The 17718-nt window shown below is 32.4% G+C and overlaps 1 protein-coding gene across 1 annotated transcript in view; it reads left to right on the forward strand.

The window, feature by feature from the left end:
* Nucleotides 1-281: 281 nt before the first annotated feature.
* LOC118201320 (neuromedin-K receptor-like) overlaps nt 282-17718 on the forward strand; it is a 90467-nt gene continuing 73030 nt past the window's right edge. Inside the window, exon 1 of the mRNA XM_035373407.2 lies at nt 282-1062. Coding sequence (XP_035229298.1) covers nt 971-1062 — 92 coding nt within the window. The 5' untranslated portion in view covers nt 282-970. The remainder of the gene's footprint in view (nt 1063-17718) is intronic.

Here is a 17718-nt window from a genome sequence, read left to right on the forward strand (position 1 = left end):
TATTCGACATGTTCGTGGAATTGATGTGGACTTACTGCGTTCCGCTGTGCTTTGGAATTGCTTTGGGAATGGAAAGAGTTATGGAGAACCACGGCACACATATAGAACATCTGTAGAATGTCTTGTTGATCTGCAGCGCCATCAATCGGCAACTTCTTGTACTATTTCTTTTTTGTTTAATAAATCTCGAGCGCATGATCTGAAGTGTGTGTTTTTAAAATTTCATCACATTATGACCCATACAACACTCTGCACAGGCCTCTGAGTTGGGGAAGTTTAATTTGGATAACCCTGTATTTGCATTAATTTATTGTTTAACTTATTTACAAATTATATTTTTGTTGCAATACTTGTAAATTATCTGTTAAGTATTTCGTAATCTGTATATGAGAACGGTCATGAATCATGACGAGGCATAGGAAAATCTGCAGGCTATGTCCTTGATGCGTCCTCATGTCTTTCCTCATATGATAAACTTTCTCTTGCTTCGCTAATTCACTAATGCCTTTTTGCCACTCTGCTCTCTCAACCTTTCTTTTGAAGCGGGGAATATGTAAGATATAACAAAATACGATAGCTGTTTTAAGAATAAATGGCGACCTCAAAATTAACCACAAAATTAAATAAATTCATCTGTTCTCCCAAATTCGAGGTCCTTCCATGTCATATAACAACCTAAAATTAAAGAATCATAGCTTAGAATATTGTCTGCATCATACTGCATTATACTGTCTGCTCGAAAATAAAGATCTGTAATTTATAGAAATCCAGTTTCATTACCTTCGTCAGAACGCATTCAACCCCTTGGCATGACGATTCCAAGCTGATTCCTCCTACTCATTAAATTATCACACATATACATATATATGTGTGTGCATGTGTGTTTATTATGTGTTATTTTGTTTCTTTCTGAAACCATTTCCTTTCTCTTAATAATAAGTTATTTTTCCCATCCTTGCAGGTGATCAAAATGCTGTTCTTGGTTGTGCTACTCTTTGCGCTGTGTTGGCTTCCTTTCCAAATGTATAACATTCTTCAAGAGATAGTGCCAGAAATAAATAAGTAGGTCTTTTTTCGTTTTCAATAATAATCTTAGTTAATGAAATAAAATAAAATTTAGAGTTTGATTCTGTAATTTATAAAATGCATTCTTAAATTATTTCAACACTGATCCCTTGAACATATTTAAAATCTAGCAAAATCCAATTTTAATTTGATGTTGGTTTCTAGGAAAGCTCTATGCATTTAGAGGAATCCCGTATAATAATGTTTCGAAATCTAGTACGAAGATTCGGTACTATTAATGATTGCACTTTCAGAATGCTTTCATTCGGACTGAACAACTGAATTTTCGCCTTTAACGATAAGAAATGAATTATTAAAACTTCTTGATTGAAGAATTCATTACTTTTACATTTTTCATATCCTTTATGTAAAAGAATTGGTCCGACGAATTTGATAAAATTGGATAAAATTTTTCACAAAGAGAAATGAATATGAAATGAAATCATCAGCATTATAGAGTATTTGTATCCTTGTAAAAAATTTAAAATATAGAGTATAAAATTGGATTAATTTTTTATTTATTGAAATTTTCAACGACTGTTAATTGATAGAGTTTTTAGCTTATAAAGCATACTGAATATATAAATTAATTTTTCTCTTTTCAGCTTTTCCGAAGTAATCCATGTGAATTAAAATTTCATTTACCTTTCCTTTCTAATTACAATTTTTTATTATCTCTATGAGGGGGATCGTTTTGAATGGGGTCATAGGAGTCCTTTATAGTGTAATAATAATTTATTAACAGATTTAAGTTACACACGGACATTACATTTAATTTTAAGAAAATTACATAGCAAGAGTCTGATACAACCTATCAGGTTCATTACTTCGCCTTTTTCTCAAGTATTTCTCTGGTTATTCACTAGCGGGCACAATTGTTACTACAGTTAGTCCAATAGTTTATACGAGTATTAGCAGCATATTTTATAGTAAACGATTGGTTACATTTCTTTTTAAGCCACTAAGTATGGTTAATAACATGGTCACTTCATAACATAGGATGTCTCTAAAAGAAGTTCTTCATTTCAGGCTGTATTCACAAGGAAACTAAAGCGTATAATAATTCAGCTTTTATTTTAAAAAGAAGTGACAAATATTCTGTTTAGCTTCTTCCGTTTTCTTGAATATTAATATGTTTCCACATGATCTTTCTTGGTTCCGCTGTAAGTTGTAGAGTGATTAGGATTTTGAAGCTGAAGACGAGGTTCGAGTCCCGGCGAGCAATGCACTCGCCGGGACTCGAACCTCGGACCTCTCGAATACGCACCACAAAGGCATGCTGAGAAGGCGGGAGAAATACTTTATATACTCCTCATTTTAAAGGGCGACTGGGAATTAGGGCACAAAATCGTCAAATCCTGGTGTCGGAGAATCATCATCCACCACCTATTTTAGTTCGGGCACCACTGTAGATTTATTAGGTTAGTTTTGATGTCAGAAAGCTAAAGTAATTTGCAATGCCTTCGCCGGGACTCTAACCACAGACTCTCGAATACGCGAGGAGCATGCTGACCACTAAACCACGAAGGCATGCTAAGAAGGCGGGAGAAACACCTTATCAAGTAATTAATAGGCTGTCTTTTCCCACCCAGTTGCAATGAAGGAGGACAATGAGTGAGCAAAGGAAGTTCAACCTTTCTTTTAGCTCAAAGATCTGAGTAAGAGATCTTGTTTAGATTAGTAAATCTCTGAAATCTAAGAAATATACTAGTCCAATTACGGCCTCTCTGGAAATTCAGCCATGGATCATCCCTTTGTCAAGTGTATGTGTTTGCAACTTATACCACGCGAGCATGTCAGGGTGAATGTAATAAATCCCTACCCTCTTTCGCAGGGCGCCAAGGAAGAAACATTAGACCAAGTCAACAAAATCCAGGTGGGGACAAATACTGTTAAGTTTTCCTAAACTATGTGTTCGAAAAATCAGACTGTGCTTTCACCGGGATACAAAATATGGATCTTCCTCTTGATAAATGAACATTGTTTGCATAACTTCTTGCACACTTTGATTGTCGATAATGCTATTAGTAAGGAGTCTCAAAAGAAGGGATCGCTGCAATATACCAGTTTTGTTTTGCTTATTTAATCTGTAAATACCCTGTCTTACGATGATGCGACGTTATGGATTTCTGTGTTTGAAGCGTTCTGTGACGTATTTAGTAGATCGTAAGAGTATACAAAATCTTTATTTTGTTTTAAAGGAACGTTTTAAACTATTATAGGTTTTCGGCAAATTCAGTATGACCTTGTATACCTCTTTTGCTTGCAATCCCATATTCTAAAAATGTAATAAGAGATCTTTTTCTATGCAGTGGAGATTGAAACAAATGCCAAGTATACACAAAGCAAAATTAATAAAATAGAAACTGCGATATCAACATTGCTTGGATTTCAAAAACCTTCATAGACTTACGCCTTTCTTTCCTAAATTAATTACACGATAAAGCTACTTTAAAATCTATAAAGGCTTACATATTTAGAGTAAATATGCTTTTGACTATTACACTGTTTTATAAAATATATGCTAATAAAATAATTTAATGTAACTCCTGAGCAATGAATACTGGATATACTTATGAATACTATATATTATACTGATTAATTTTAAGAAAACATATAATTTCATTCATTAAAAAGATAATTTAAAATTTTTCTTAATTTAATTAGGAGCTTCTAAATCTTCCGAAAACTCATAGTCATTTCAGTTCTCAAAGGAATATCTATGCCTGTCTATACAATCTGTAGTTTAAGACGCATTTATATTTTACAGACCATTATTCTAATTTAAAATTATTTTAAAAAGGTTATTTATTAGAAACGGAAGATTTGTAAAAATTTAAAAATCAACAGTTTTTTAAAATGATTAAGTTATCTTTCTGTCTAAATTATAAAGCATTTTATATGCAGATAATTTCATAATTAGTGAATTTTTAAATTTACTTAGTTCTATATTCAGTAGCTCATGTGCATCAATGTCTAAAATTTCGTTTTTTTTTTCAATTACCTGATGTAATGTAAACCGCTAATTGAGTTTTATATATAAAGCTGTGCTGCAAGTTTGTTTTCGTATGTTTGGGAGCTCTAGGGTTGTAGGATCGAATTCTTTTAGCTGTCATGCAAAGATACGATTTCTCGCACAGACGCCAAGAACTAGAACGCAGGGAAAAGGTTTATATCGCCCTTTTATTTTATTAAAACTGTTTAACAAAAATGTCCGTACTTCGTGCTAACAGTAACACCGTCTACAAGTGGTGGTAGTTAAAAAATAATTTACAATAATTTAAATGACAAAGAGTAGTGTTGGAACTACTTAAAACTAACAGGCTGACTTAGGAACCTACTACGGCAATATACTTTAATAAACGACGAGAAGGCATATCAGCGACTAAGTTTAGCAAGAGGAAGAGACAAAATAAAACAACGTTCGCTAAGTTGACGTAATTCAGGCTCTGTCTAACTTTCTATTTTCGCTCGTTTAAATATACTTCTTCACTTTATTTGTATCCTGGAAATACGAGAAGAAACGACGAGTTCAGGAAAGATAATAAAAGTCAGAATAATTAGTTATTCAAACTAAGGAATACTCTACATCTTTCCTCGCCAAAATTTAACTATCGCATAAAAAGGCTTCAAAAGCATGGATAAGATATTTAAATTCTAAATCTAACTGTAAATCAACCTTTACAATCTAAATCTTACAGCCATACAATTTTTCTTTAAATTGTCTCGTCTTATCTCCTTCTAGGTACCTGGAAAGAAAATAGCTTAGATGAACGTTTAACATCCATTTAACTCCTTCCTGCTTTCCAGAATGTGTACTGAATATGAGAGCGTGTTTCCATGTAGAATAAGTATAACATTGTCAACTAAAGCCCATAATGCTTGTTTGAAACTGGACGTACTAAACCTCAGAAATACAGCCTACATTCGACTCTCAGCCTTGAGATGCTAATTCTAGTGAAACTTATTTAACGTAGTGTTGGCTGGAAAGCCTAACTTTAATTTTTAGCGCCCATTCCAGTATTAGTTTGAATTACAAATTCATTCATACACATTTATTTCCGTTACAAACGTGCAAACTATTTTCGGTCGTAACATAATTCACAACACCTTTAAATATATAATTTCTTACTTGCCTTAGCTGAAAATAATTTTAAGTTAAACATAGGCAAAAGTTTCTAGATTCTTGAGTAACGAAGTTGCTTCGATAAACTACCAATATGTAAGCATTTTTAAACCCAGTCTATACGACTAAAAGTGAACATCTTCTTATTTACATCAAAATAACTTGTTAGTGATCATACAACTTCTTGTTTAACTACCAGATTTTTCAAATATCAGAAGTATGGTTATTCAAGAAACCCATTTTAGAAATTCAAGTTAGAGTATTTCGAAATACAAGGTTTCCCACTTATAATATCAGTAAAACATACGAATGGAAAAAAGGAAAATGATGAAGGACAGTCATTTCACCATGAATAACATTTTAAAACCTTATTACTTTTTAACAACTAGGTAGAAAAAAAGTAATATTTATGTTGTTACTTTATTTTCTAATTATTATCATATATGGTAATCACTGCGGTTGCGAAACAAATGCATATTTAAACGAATTGCCGCTTTCATTTGACGTGCCAGCCATTTCATGAATTTTCTTATTAAAATATGTAAAATATACTAGTCATTTATCTTAAAATGAATTATTTATTTATTTCGTAATCATGAGTAAATGTTTCCTCCTCATTTATCTTTAAAAGACAGGAATTTCAAAAGTCGTTGCTGATGATTTGTCCGTAATGTTATTGAATCATCATCTACTTTCCTGTTATTTCTTTACCAATATCCAATATTCAGCTTAATTTTTTATTGAAGTTAGATTACTCTTACGTTGCTGATTCCTTATGTTGTTCTCTCTAACTTTGTTTCAAGCAAATCAGCATACTTGATCGTTATTTCTATCAAATAGCAAAATGAGAGATTTCTGTCTGGTTCCTAATTGAATGCCATGTAATATTTCTTTGATACTCTGCTGTTGCTTTGCATTCTACGAAGGAAATCAGATACCTGAAGCACACTTTTAACTCAGCTTTCTATTGTAATCTACGTTTATTTTGCTTTTCTACTTTAGAAGTTCATTCCCAGGACTTTTCTATCACTGAAGTGAAACGAATACTCTACCATTTATTCAATAACAATACATATCTTCACTCTTAAATGGCAGTTTGAACATGAAAGTAGTCCAAACTTTCTTACCACATCTATCAGATCTCTTACAACCCAGAAAAAATTGTAAACAATAGAAATGTAAACTTTTACTTCCGAATAAATTAATTTTAATAAATGACATAAAGAATGTATACTGCAAATATTTTCCAAACGCACTTCCAAAGAATTTTAATGCATGTTGATTTAAGGTTAAGGGATGTTATTAACTACTAACAATTTTAAATGAAAATCTCAAAATGTCAAAATCTGAGATTTAAAAGCGAAGAGAATTTTAATTTCTCTCGAGTCATGTTATTTCTGCATTTATTAGTTTTCCCAGTTATGATGCATAATTTCATTTAGTTACATGTGTATACACATAAAAATGAATAACTTATACAGTACTGAAAATAAAATGCATTCTACGTTTTGTCAGTATTCTCATAATACTGTTAGTATTCTTTAAAAAAAAGTTCAGGAATATAAATTGGAGAACTGCCGTAAGGGAAAACAGTCTCTGTAGAGAAGAATAGAGTCTCCTTTTTCTGAGTTTTAAATTGAAGAATGTTGCTTACAGAAAAGTTCTTGGAGTAACTTCTTTGAGTTCTTGGGGCTTTAGAACTTTTAATGGTGAGTACAGTAACTAAACCAGAATAAAATAATTGAGAAACTTCTTTTCAAAATTCATCGATCGGAATTTTTTCTTCTGGTTTATTCCGCGTTAGATGTCGTTTCAACAGTTCTCTTTTAAGGCTTTAACTATCATCGCACATTTTGCGTGACTGCTTTCAACTGTCATAACACACCCGAATAGCGTTAACTTTTATACCTGCAATAAAATTTTCAGTTTAATTCAATTGTTGTTTTTAATTTTCAGTATTACAGTTTGAAAATATCAGTTTCAACTCACAGATTTAGAAAAAATATTTAATGACTAGACACAATTCACAGAGAAAGTGTCAACATAAAAACTGTCCGTGTGTTCTTAAGAGAGAGAAGACAATGCAGGATATACTGTAACAAATGCAGTGAAACTTCTCATAACTGTCACCTGTCTACGATGACTTCCCTAACAATGACCAATTCTTTTAAGAAAAAATAAATATTACTGTTGATAAATATAATATTTTTCTTTTAGATGATCATTCTCTAACACAACCAATTGATTTGAAATTACCGTCAAAATATCTTGTCATCAGTAAAATGTTTGTGCACCAAATCGAGGCATTACAAATTCTCATTCTAGCATTACAATTTCTTCAGTAGTTAATCGTTTATGTAGCACTGATATTATACTTTCTCTACTTGATTAACTTATCTCATAAGCTTGATTCGACGCTTATGATACAGCACTGTTTAATGGCTCATCATATTCCTAAATTATTTACATTACTGTCGTCACAGTAGTAAACATATAGAGGGTCATCAAGAGCCACTTTGATGAGCTTTCATACTTTCATACTTCGTAATGTATTTGGAAGCATATCCGGATAAGAATGTAAAAAACCCGAAGCTCAAATCTCAGCAACGGCATTGCAGATTTTTAATATTTCCTGCTCTGAAATCAACGGAATTTTTCTAGAAGTTCATTCAAGTTTTTGCTTTTTTCACAGTGTGTCCTGTTATATGTCCAGTCTTTTTAACTAGTAAATTCGATACAAAGTCCGAGATCTGGACTTATCGGGACTTCGGCCATTCTGGATTTGGGATTTTTCCAGATATTAGAACATCAGTTTAAAGCTTGTAAGATGGCATGTAGAATTTATAAAATTAAAAATATACAATCGCGATTTATAAAATAATGAAGCATTTGTGATCTAAAGCAGGGATGGGCAATCTTTTTCGGTCTCGGGCCAAAAAAAAAAAAAAAAAAAAAGTTTGGCGGGCCAAGATAAATTTTTCTAAAATTTTGAAAACAATATACAAGTAATACTATTTAAATATGTTAATGAGATGAATGAAATTGGGATTTCATTTTTGAAAGTTAAAAATATTGAGATTCGCAGTGAGATGTACTGATTCTAAGGAACGAGGCTAAATGCGCATCTGCGAGTCTACTTCTGAAACAATTCTTTCTAAGGTTCATAGTTGAAAACACTTGTCCACATATATAAAATGAAGCAAACATAGCACTGATTTTCTGTGCGTGAGATATTATATTCGGGAAACTTACTTTCGACAGTAATTTTTAAAACGCTAACTTTGGCATATTTAGAAACACCTGCTTGAGATGACTCTTAGATTGCAACTCAATTAATTCAAGCTGTAAATCTGACCTCAGTGCTTCACCATTTACGTTGAAAAAATATCCAATGGTAAAAATCAAAATGGTAAAAATACCTATTTCTGTTTGAATGACACTGAAATCTTTAAATCTGCGTTTGAACTCAAAATGCAGTTTTTTTCAAACCATCTTCATAATTCTTACGCTTCTCTTCCTTTACCGAGAGTATTGAGTTTAACCTTGGGAAATGAGACAAGTCGTTCTTAGCTAGCTACCAAGCAAACAGATTTAGTTTAAAAGCTTTGAGATGAGCCCATATATCGTCGATAAATTGATTTTTCCCTTGCATCTTGACATTCAAGTTGCTCGTATGACAAAGAAGATCTGTGAAAAATACAAAGTCCGAAAGAAATGCTGTGTCTTTTAACATTTCACACTCCGCTGAACACTGTTTCTCATGCAAGAATGACAAAATGTTGTCTTTCAGCTGCCAAACTCGCTCGAAAACACATCCTGCACTATACCACCTAACTTTCATGTAATACAGTATATCAGAGTATTCAGATTGCCCGGGCTGAAGAAAATTTCGAAATTTCCTGTGGGTAAGTAGCACGAGATCGAATAATATTTACAAGATTCACGCCTGCATGAAGCACGGGTTCAATGCAGATTTGCACAGAGCATCTTGATGTATAACACAATGTATAAAAACAACTTTGTTCCCGGGATAGTTTTGATTACAGTCCAAGAAATCATGATTTTTTTCCTGACATATTTGGTGCTCCATCGGTCGTAATATTACATATATTTGTTATAGGCATTTTCAAAGTTAAAAGCCCTTCCTGAAATTCACGAAAAATAACACATCCGCTGTAGTTCCCTTTAAAGAACGCACGCACGCCAATTCCTCGGTAATTTCGAAGCTCTCATCAACGCTTCTTATAAATAATATTAATTGGGAACAATATCATTTATATCAGTGATTTCATTCATAGCTATGGAGTAAAATTTAAACTGGCAGTCTTTGACTTTAATTGTGATGTCAAATTTTTTATGGATGTCTTCGATTCTAGAAGTCACTGTTTTTCGACATAAGCTTACAGTCTCAAAATTATTTTTCTTATCTGGACATAAAACATCACACACGTGGAGCATGCAATCTTTAACGAACTCTCCATCATGAAAGCTTTATTATTTTTGAGCAATATTTTATACTACAATGCAACTAATATGTGTAGCTGCTTCTTGGATGCTGTCTACCTTCTTGAAAATATTTTGTCGGCCTGTCTTGAAAATATTTTTTATGAAGGCATTCTGCGTTTTGTTTTCTTTAATATTCGGACATTGCTTCGTAATTGGAATTCTTATGCTTAGATGTGAAATGACGGGAAATGTTCCAGAACAGACTCACGGGTTCATCTTTTACATCTGTAAAAAAAATATTTCCAGGTCCATTCCTCATTAAAAGCACGGTTTTCTGAATCAACTTTACGTTTTTAGTAGCCTTTTTGGGTTAAAATATTTTACGAATAAACCAAAGAAGCACTAGCTACCTCAAGTAGCACGGCAACGTCGTAATGACGTTGCAAACTCGTCGCGGGTCATGTTACAAAAACGTTGCAATACGCCGTCTTTAAGACGCGCTGATGTCCGCGAAACTCCACTGTTTTGCAACCCTTGCAAAGATGCCTTCATTACATTTTTGCAGATGAGGTTTCTGTCACATAGAACATTAACTTATATATCTCCAAGATATGCAAATGAAAGACTTTATAAAGTAGTTAATAAATACTTTATAAAGTAGTTAATAAATGTTATCAAAAATATTTCATACAAAAATATACCGAAATCTAATAACCAAACTAAAGTTCCCATATTCATATCTAAAATAAAATAATAGCCTAACAAACAAAATACATGGCAGCACTATTTAAGAAAAAACATGAACTAGCAGTGTTTGAAAGCATAAATAGCAGAAGGAAGGTAACAGAACAAAAATTTTCAATTAATACAAAATGTTTTGTGTTTTTTTAATAGTAAGGAATTAAAAATGCAGTAACTATGGATTGCAGTATTTACTAGTAATGCTGATGTTTCTTAACACCATTTCTTTCGATCATATGTTAATGCATTTACTTATCTTTTCGTTTCTACATTTTAGAATAGTGGTAGATTACAATGATTATTTCATGCATATTTTATGATAAATAACTTTCCTTTTGATACTGTACAGAAATAATTTAAATATCTATACACATCTTTATGTAATAATCTTAATATTGTTTATCTGTTTAAATTTAAAAGAAAACTTTGTGATGATAGGTTAATGACATAAAAAAATTAAAAATTGTTATCAATAGAAAAATAAAACTAGAACCCTTAATTTAATGTCACATAAAATAATGAACATATAAACTGGTGACAGAGCTTCCATGTAATAGCAATAAAGTTGCTAATACATTATTTTTCGCAAAGCTTTTATAAAAACTATAAATTGCCAGATAGTGAAAAAAAATGAATTTTGAAGCTCTGTAAATGGTTTCATTGGAAAGTAATGTGTGTTTAAACTTACTACAGCAGAATTTTACAATGCATAGGTCTTTCAATGTAATTCAAGTCTTTCAAGTTCCATGTAGTCAAGGAGTCTCATTAGCAAAGTAGGAAGGCAGATTTTAAATTACACCTGCCTGGGAAATTAATGCAGAATCAAAGAAGAAAATCTTTCTTCAGCATGAGACATCTTTACAAGGTGTAAAGCTGTACAAGTTAAGCAAAGCCCCTGATGGGAATATGTTAAGGAAAAGGACACGTTAAAGTCGGCTTCTAGTCTGAAAATTAAGGAAATCTGTTGCCATCCTTATGAAAGTATCTTTCTTCGCTCTTCATTGTTTATATAATAATGTATAGTATACGATAACAATATATAGTATACGAATGTAATAATATATAGTATATGATAGTAAGCTAAGTACGTTAAAGTAAGCTCTTAGTTAAATAGCACACGATGAAACTTTTTGTTTCTGTTCATTATGAATTTTTTTTGTTATCACAAACACATAAAAAGTAAACGAAGAAAATAGAATATACTTAAATTTAATAAAAAATAAAACCTAATTTCCAACATTCATTTATTGTGATAATCTAATAAACATACATAACGGCAATATTTAAAAAAAAAAAAAAAAAAAAAAAACGCGAATTACACAGTATTTGGAAGAATAGATACTACACGAAAAGTAATAAAACTGCAATCTGCAATCAATAAAAATCATTTGGTGTTTTTTAACATTAAACAATATAATATCACGTAATTGTAGATTACAATATTTCATAGAAATGCTAATGTTTCCTTAGCACTATTTTTTCGATCATATACGAATGTATATACACATTTTTAGTTTCTGCATTTTAGGATAATGGCAGATTACCATAATCATTTCATACACTGTTTAAAATGATTAACCTTTTTTGTATACCATACAAAAGACAACATGCTATAGAATGTGCATTAAAACCGTTTTTTTAGCAGTATGCCATATTTTTTAATGTATTGCTTTCTTGTTAATACATATATCTAATTAATCGTTAGTAGTCATATTAAGTACTGGTACCAGTCCAATAATTTCTTTGTATTTTGAAAGTAATGAACTTACCATAGCAGCTTGAATTGTTATTGCTTCTGCATTGATTGCATTTTCAGCAAAACCAGAAAGCGCCTTACCATTCTATGTTACTTTTGGTTTTATATGAATTAATTCTGAGCATCAACCTTTCACTCTGAACACAGTAATCAATTAATATGAATGATATACGATATAGCACTTGAGACGTTATAACCGAAGCACAACGCTAATCAGGGTATCCAAATATTGCACCGCTGGAATCACTAAAGATTGGAGGACACCACCATATAATTTTAATCACCGGAAACACATAAAGCACTCGAAACAGAACACTATTTTACTCCACGATTGTAGCACCTTGCATCCGATATTTTGGAAACGATGTATCCAAAATTCAAAATTTTGATGTCGTCTTGTAGAGCAGATATTCACAAACAAAATAAGTGCAAATTCGGCATTCCCACAATGATTTCTCCTCAATTCAGAGGCTTCCAAACAGGAGCTCACAGCAATGCAAATTCACTCGCTTAAGGCAGTTGTAAATAGATAGGGACAAAACAATAAGATTCACAGTGCGTTCTTTGATTGACAGTGCATTTACTTTTAATATAAGCAATATTATTTACATCAACATTGCTTAATTCAATTTCAAACATGAAGTCAGTCTTTTCAAATGCCTTACAGATGGCATCTTTACCAAATTACTTGAAAAAAACTGCTTCATAACATGACGTATATTTCATATATTAAGTGTATGCAATAACTGCTGTACGTTTTTCATGTCTCAGATTTTTCGAACAGTTTTCATTTGCTTCAAAATAAACTGGCTATCATTACATTCCTGTACATCGTCCTCTTTCTGTATTGAAGCTCTCCAGTATTTAATTCCGACGGTGAATTAGAAAATCATGAAGAAAAATTCACAAAAGTAAAATGGAGTCTCAACTAATTGCGCAGTTAGCAACTTGTTCAAATTTGGCAGCAAGCCAAAGCGCGCAAACTTCGAGATGTTCGTTTATATAAACATTCACTAAATAAAATACGTGGAATGTCATCGGTCGAAAAGCAATGCAGTGTCACTTTCAGCGATTTATGCGATTGCATTAAACCTTTCGACGGTTCTTTTGATAATTAAATAGAATCTTTTTAAATGGCATCGAAGAATTATTTCAACTGAATCGAATTACGAACAATGTTCACAAAATACGAAACTTACAAAAAAATATTTATCGGGCTCTCTAAAACATCTGGAATGCTAATGTCGCCAAATCCCGAGTGCACCGTATACTAGGATTAAACAAAGCATTTTCGAATACATGGAGATGAACAGAAGCGTAAAAACATAACAAACAGTTCATCAGAATTTTTATAGGTAATGAATTTCGTATTTTTGTTCACAGTTTCTCTAATTTTTATGTCAACATTTCTTAGTAATTTATCAAATCCATTAATTTTGTCGTTTTCCATCAAAAGTGTTAATACTTCTTTCTCCTTTTCCATTAATTTTTCCGTTCTGCTTCTCCTGACAGTCAGTGAGGTTTCCGTCATATATATTGTACAGCCGTTAAATATGCATGGATATGCATCGTCTTTCAACACTTGACGTTTTCTCGGAATTCTCAAAATCGCCTCGTTTTTACCCGTGAGTGCATCTTCATGCACAATCATATCTTCGCGAAAATTGTACTTTTTGCACGGTACGCGGTACAATGTTTCATATTATGTCAGTATATTAATTCAGATAAATTCGTCCTTACTTCAAAAATAATAAAGTCATGTTTCAGTAGAGAGATAATTGTTAACATGCGATTTGCATTGATTTCGGAAATATGATTTTTTTCAAATACATAAAATACATAACTTAATAACTTACTTTATAGATTAGTTTCATTTTTAAATATTTTGCTATAATATTTATAAAAAAATATTTTAATTATTAATTATTTTAACAAAATTTTAAACAATAATTTAGCACATATTTTTAGTACTAATTAAATTTAATTATTCAAAAGTATTTACATTAAACTTATATTTCATTAGATGAATCTACCTTAGATTAATATATTTTGATGAAATAAAGTAATGAAACACTGCAAAATAAATCTTATGCGGACTTCAGATTCTTGAAAGGGCAGATGTAGTCTCTTTTCATCCTAAAAGTAACGTTGATGAATTATGAAAAAGATGATAAAATGACCACGTCTAAAAGCGGTCATATCATGACTTTCCAAATTGCCAAGATGTCGCCAAATTGCCAAGATGCAACGGCAAATATTTTGCGTCTTCGCTGCGTTGTAAAGACGTCGTAAAATTTACCACGACCACTTTGCAATCTCTCGGACCAGTTTGCAACGTCTTTGCTACTTTGCCCCTTAAAGGCCCCAATAGGATCCATTACATTGAAACTGAGAAAGCAGAATTTATTGCTAAGTATCTGGAATCTCAGTTTCAACTTCACAATATACATGACACAACAACAGAAAATATTATCTCTAGCTTTCAGAACAATTACTCTCCCAATCCACGCACTGACAACATACCCCCAGTCATGCCATCGGAAGTCCTTGAGTGCATTCAACGACTCAAGAAGAAGAAAGCCCCAGGGCACGACAAGATCTCAAACAATATGATTAAATAATTCCCAAAATAAACTGTGTTCATCTTCGTCAAAATCATTAACCTGATCCTGAAATGGCAATATTTTCCTCAAGACTGGAAGCTTGCTACAATAACCCCGATATTAAAAACTAGAAAACCCTCAAACATACCATATTCTTACAAGCCCATCAGCCTCCTGCCATGCCTAAGTAATATTACCGAAGCAGTCATTCTTCAAAGAGTAAAGCATCTAGAAGATAATAAAATCCCCATCCCTTTCCAGTTTGGATTCTATAAGAATCTAGGTACAACAAACCAACTTTACAGAATTGTTGAAACGATAACTGAAGGAATGAAAAACAAGAAGATCACAGGTGGAATTTTTAGACATTTCCAAGGCTTTCGATCGCGTATGGCGAGAAGCACTCCTCTACAAAATACACAACCTGGGTTTCCCAGATTACATTACAGACATAATTAAATCCTATCTGACCGGTAGACACTTCGTAGTTTATGTTTATGGCTCTTATTCTACACAACGTCCAATATTAGCAGGAGTAGCTCAGGGGTTCATCTTGGCACCCACACTTTTTAATATTTATGTGAATGATATTCCTACAACACCCAACACGACACTCGCAATGTACGCAGATGACACAGCGATCCTGACGCAATCTGCATTTGTTGCATCAGTCATACAACGGTTACAAGCTCACGTAAATATACTTGAGATTTGACTGCAAAAATGGAAAATCCTTGTTAATGTGAACGAGACGCATGCCATCTTGTTTACCAAGTAAAAAAAAAATGATAAGAACTTGCATTTGTATGGAGCATCTATCCCCTGGGCTAAGAAGATCCCTTATCTCGGGCTTAAATTATCTCATATTAACTTGTTATTAATAATTTAATGTTAATATCTTGCTTAACTTTCTTACCTTTTTACAATAAAATACCGACTTACCTTAAAGTTGTGGCAAAATTTATTATGTAACTTGTTACTTAAATCTCTTCATATAGCTCAATTTTTTTTTAATTTAGAAATTTTCTTTGTGTTAATGCTCACATAATTAGTAATTTTTAAATTTTATTTGATACGAGTAGGGTCTTCGGCCTAGGTACCCTGGTGTATACACCATTCCTCCGTGAAACAGAACGTCTTGGCTACGTCATGTGCTACTTAGGAAGCTATACTTTTAATAATTTCACCACTATTCATAATGATGTTATATGTTCGAATCCATCAATAATATTATTAGAATTCGCGCCAAAAGAAAAAGACCGCTGGCTGGAGCTTAGAATACCACTATCTGCCACATGTGAGATCTAATTCACATATATTGGATTCCCATATGTCTGCTCCCTGAGAAAGGTATACCACTTGTTGGTGCTAATCTACAGCTATAACTAAGAAATAACTTCCGCTTTTAACACTTTACCGATTGAAAGCTGTCTGTGGTTGCTATTTCCGTCGATCTTGTAACACAATAATAGAGAGAATAAAAAGATCATCAGTTCTTTGAAAAAAGGGAAGAAAAGGACTATTTAAACAAAGTAGAAAAGGAGATGGATATATAATATATAAATATATATTTCTTTTAATTTACCTCGTACCGGCAAATTAAAATTCTATCCGTGGGCCGGATGGAACCTTCCGGCGGACTGTAGTAGGCCGTAGCTGGCCCGCGGGCCGTTGTTTCCCCATCCCTGATCTAAAGAGTAACAAAATTTACAAAAAAAAAAAAAAAAAAAAAAAAAAAAAAAAAAAAAAAAAGCTTAATATTTATCTGTTTACTTTATTAAACATTTCTTTCAACGTAAGTTATTTAAGTTGCGTTTTTGTGCTAATATTTTCTCTTTAATTCTGAAGACAGACATAATTTCTTATTCAATTACAAAGTTCCATTGTTCAAGTCCTGTAATTGCTGAGTCAAGAATTCCGACTAACTTGTTAAACGAAATTTTTTCATTTTCAATAACATCTGTGTCACTTTCTTCACTATCAGTAGCGGTATTTTCTGGATATAGAACCATACGGATATAGAACCATACATTCTGGATATAGAACCAACCATTTCGCCGTCCGTTAATTGATTGATAATTGGAGCATTGTCATCGCAATGAAAAATATCTCTTATATAATCTTCATTTATTACTGCTTCTCCACATTTCTTTAAAAAATCCATTAATTAGAAAATTTAATCTTTGGTTTGCGATATCCGAAAACCTTCACATTTGCGGCATCCTATTCATCAATCTTACCATGAAATATGCTAGCTGGCCATAAAGTAAAGAATTTTCTTAAGTATTTGAAGGCACATCCTCCCATGATCTTGCGATGCTCTACAATGCAAATTTTACTCTAAAATCTTTTTAAAATTCTTGAATAGTCTTGCCATTATTCAAGAAATTTAACATGGATTTTAACAATTCTATTTTATATTTGCATTTCAGCACTCGCATTATTCCGATATCCATAGGCTGAATGATGAACTTACAATTTGCAGGAAAGAATAATACGGGTATTATCTTTCACTAAAACTTTAAGTGAAGTATATGAGCCGAACAGTTGTATACGATTAGGACAATTTTCGCTTTATCAGGTAAACTAACCGAATTCTGTCGAGCCTCGGGTATAAAATGATTTTAAAACCAATCTTTCATTATGAAGCAAACAGTTGTCTACAATTAGGACAATTTTCGAGTTATCAGGTAAACTAACCGAATTCTGTCCAGCCTCGGTATAAAAGGATTTTAAAACCAATCATTTATTAACACTTGTGCTATCCGTGTTCTTTTAATTGCACGATAGATAACGGGAAACGTTTTACTCTTTTAAATGCGCGAGGTCGTGTATTTTTTCCGATTACGAAAAGTTTTTTCACTTGTGCTTTCCTGTCGCATTTGCGTAAGCTTTACTCTCTCTTTGGAATCTTTGACACCAGTTGGAGTCTTTTCTGTAGAGGTTGCCAAGATATTTCACCGTAGAGTTTGCGGCCATAA

This window comes from Stegodyphus dumicola, chromosome 4, assembly GCF_044657685.1.
Source record: "Stegodyphus dumicola isolate Sdum_Otavi_A_Nest chromosome 4, ASM4465768v1".
Taxonomy (NCBI): domain Eukaryota; kingdom Metazoa; phylum Arthropoda; class Arachnida; order Araneae; family Eresidae; genus Stegodyphus; species Stegodyphus dumicola.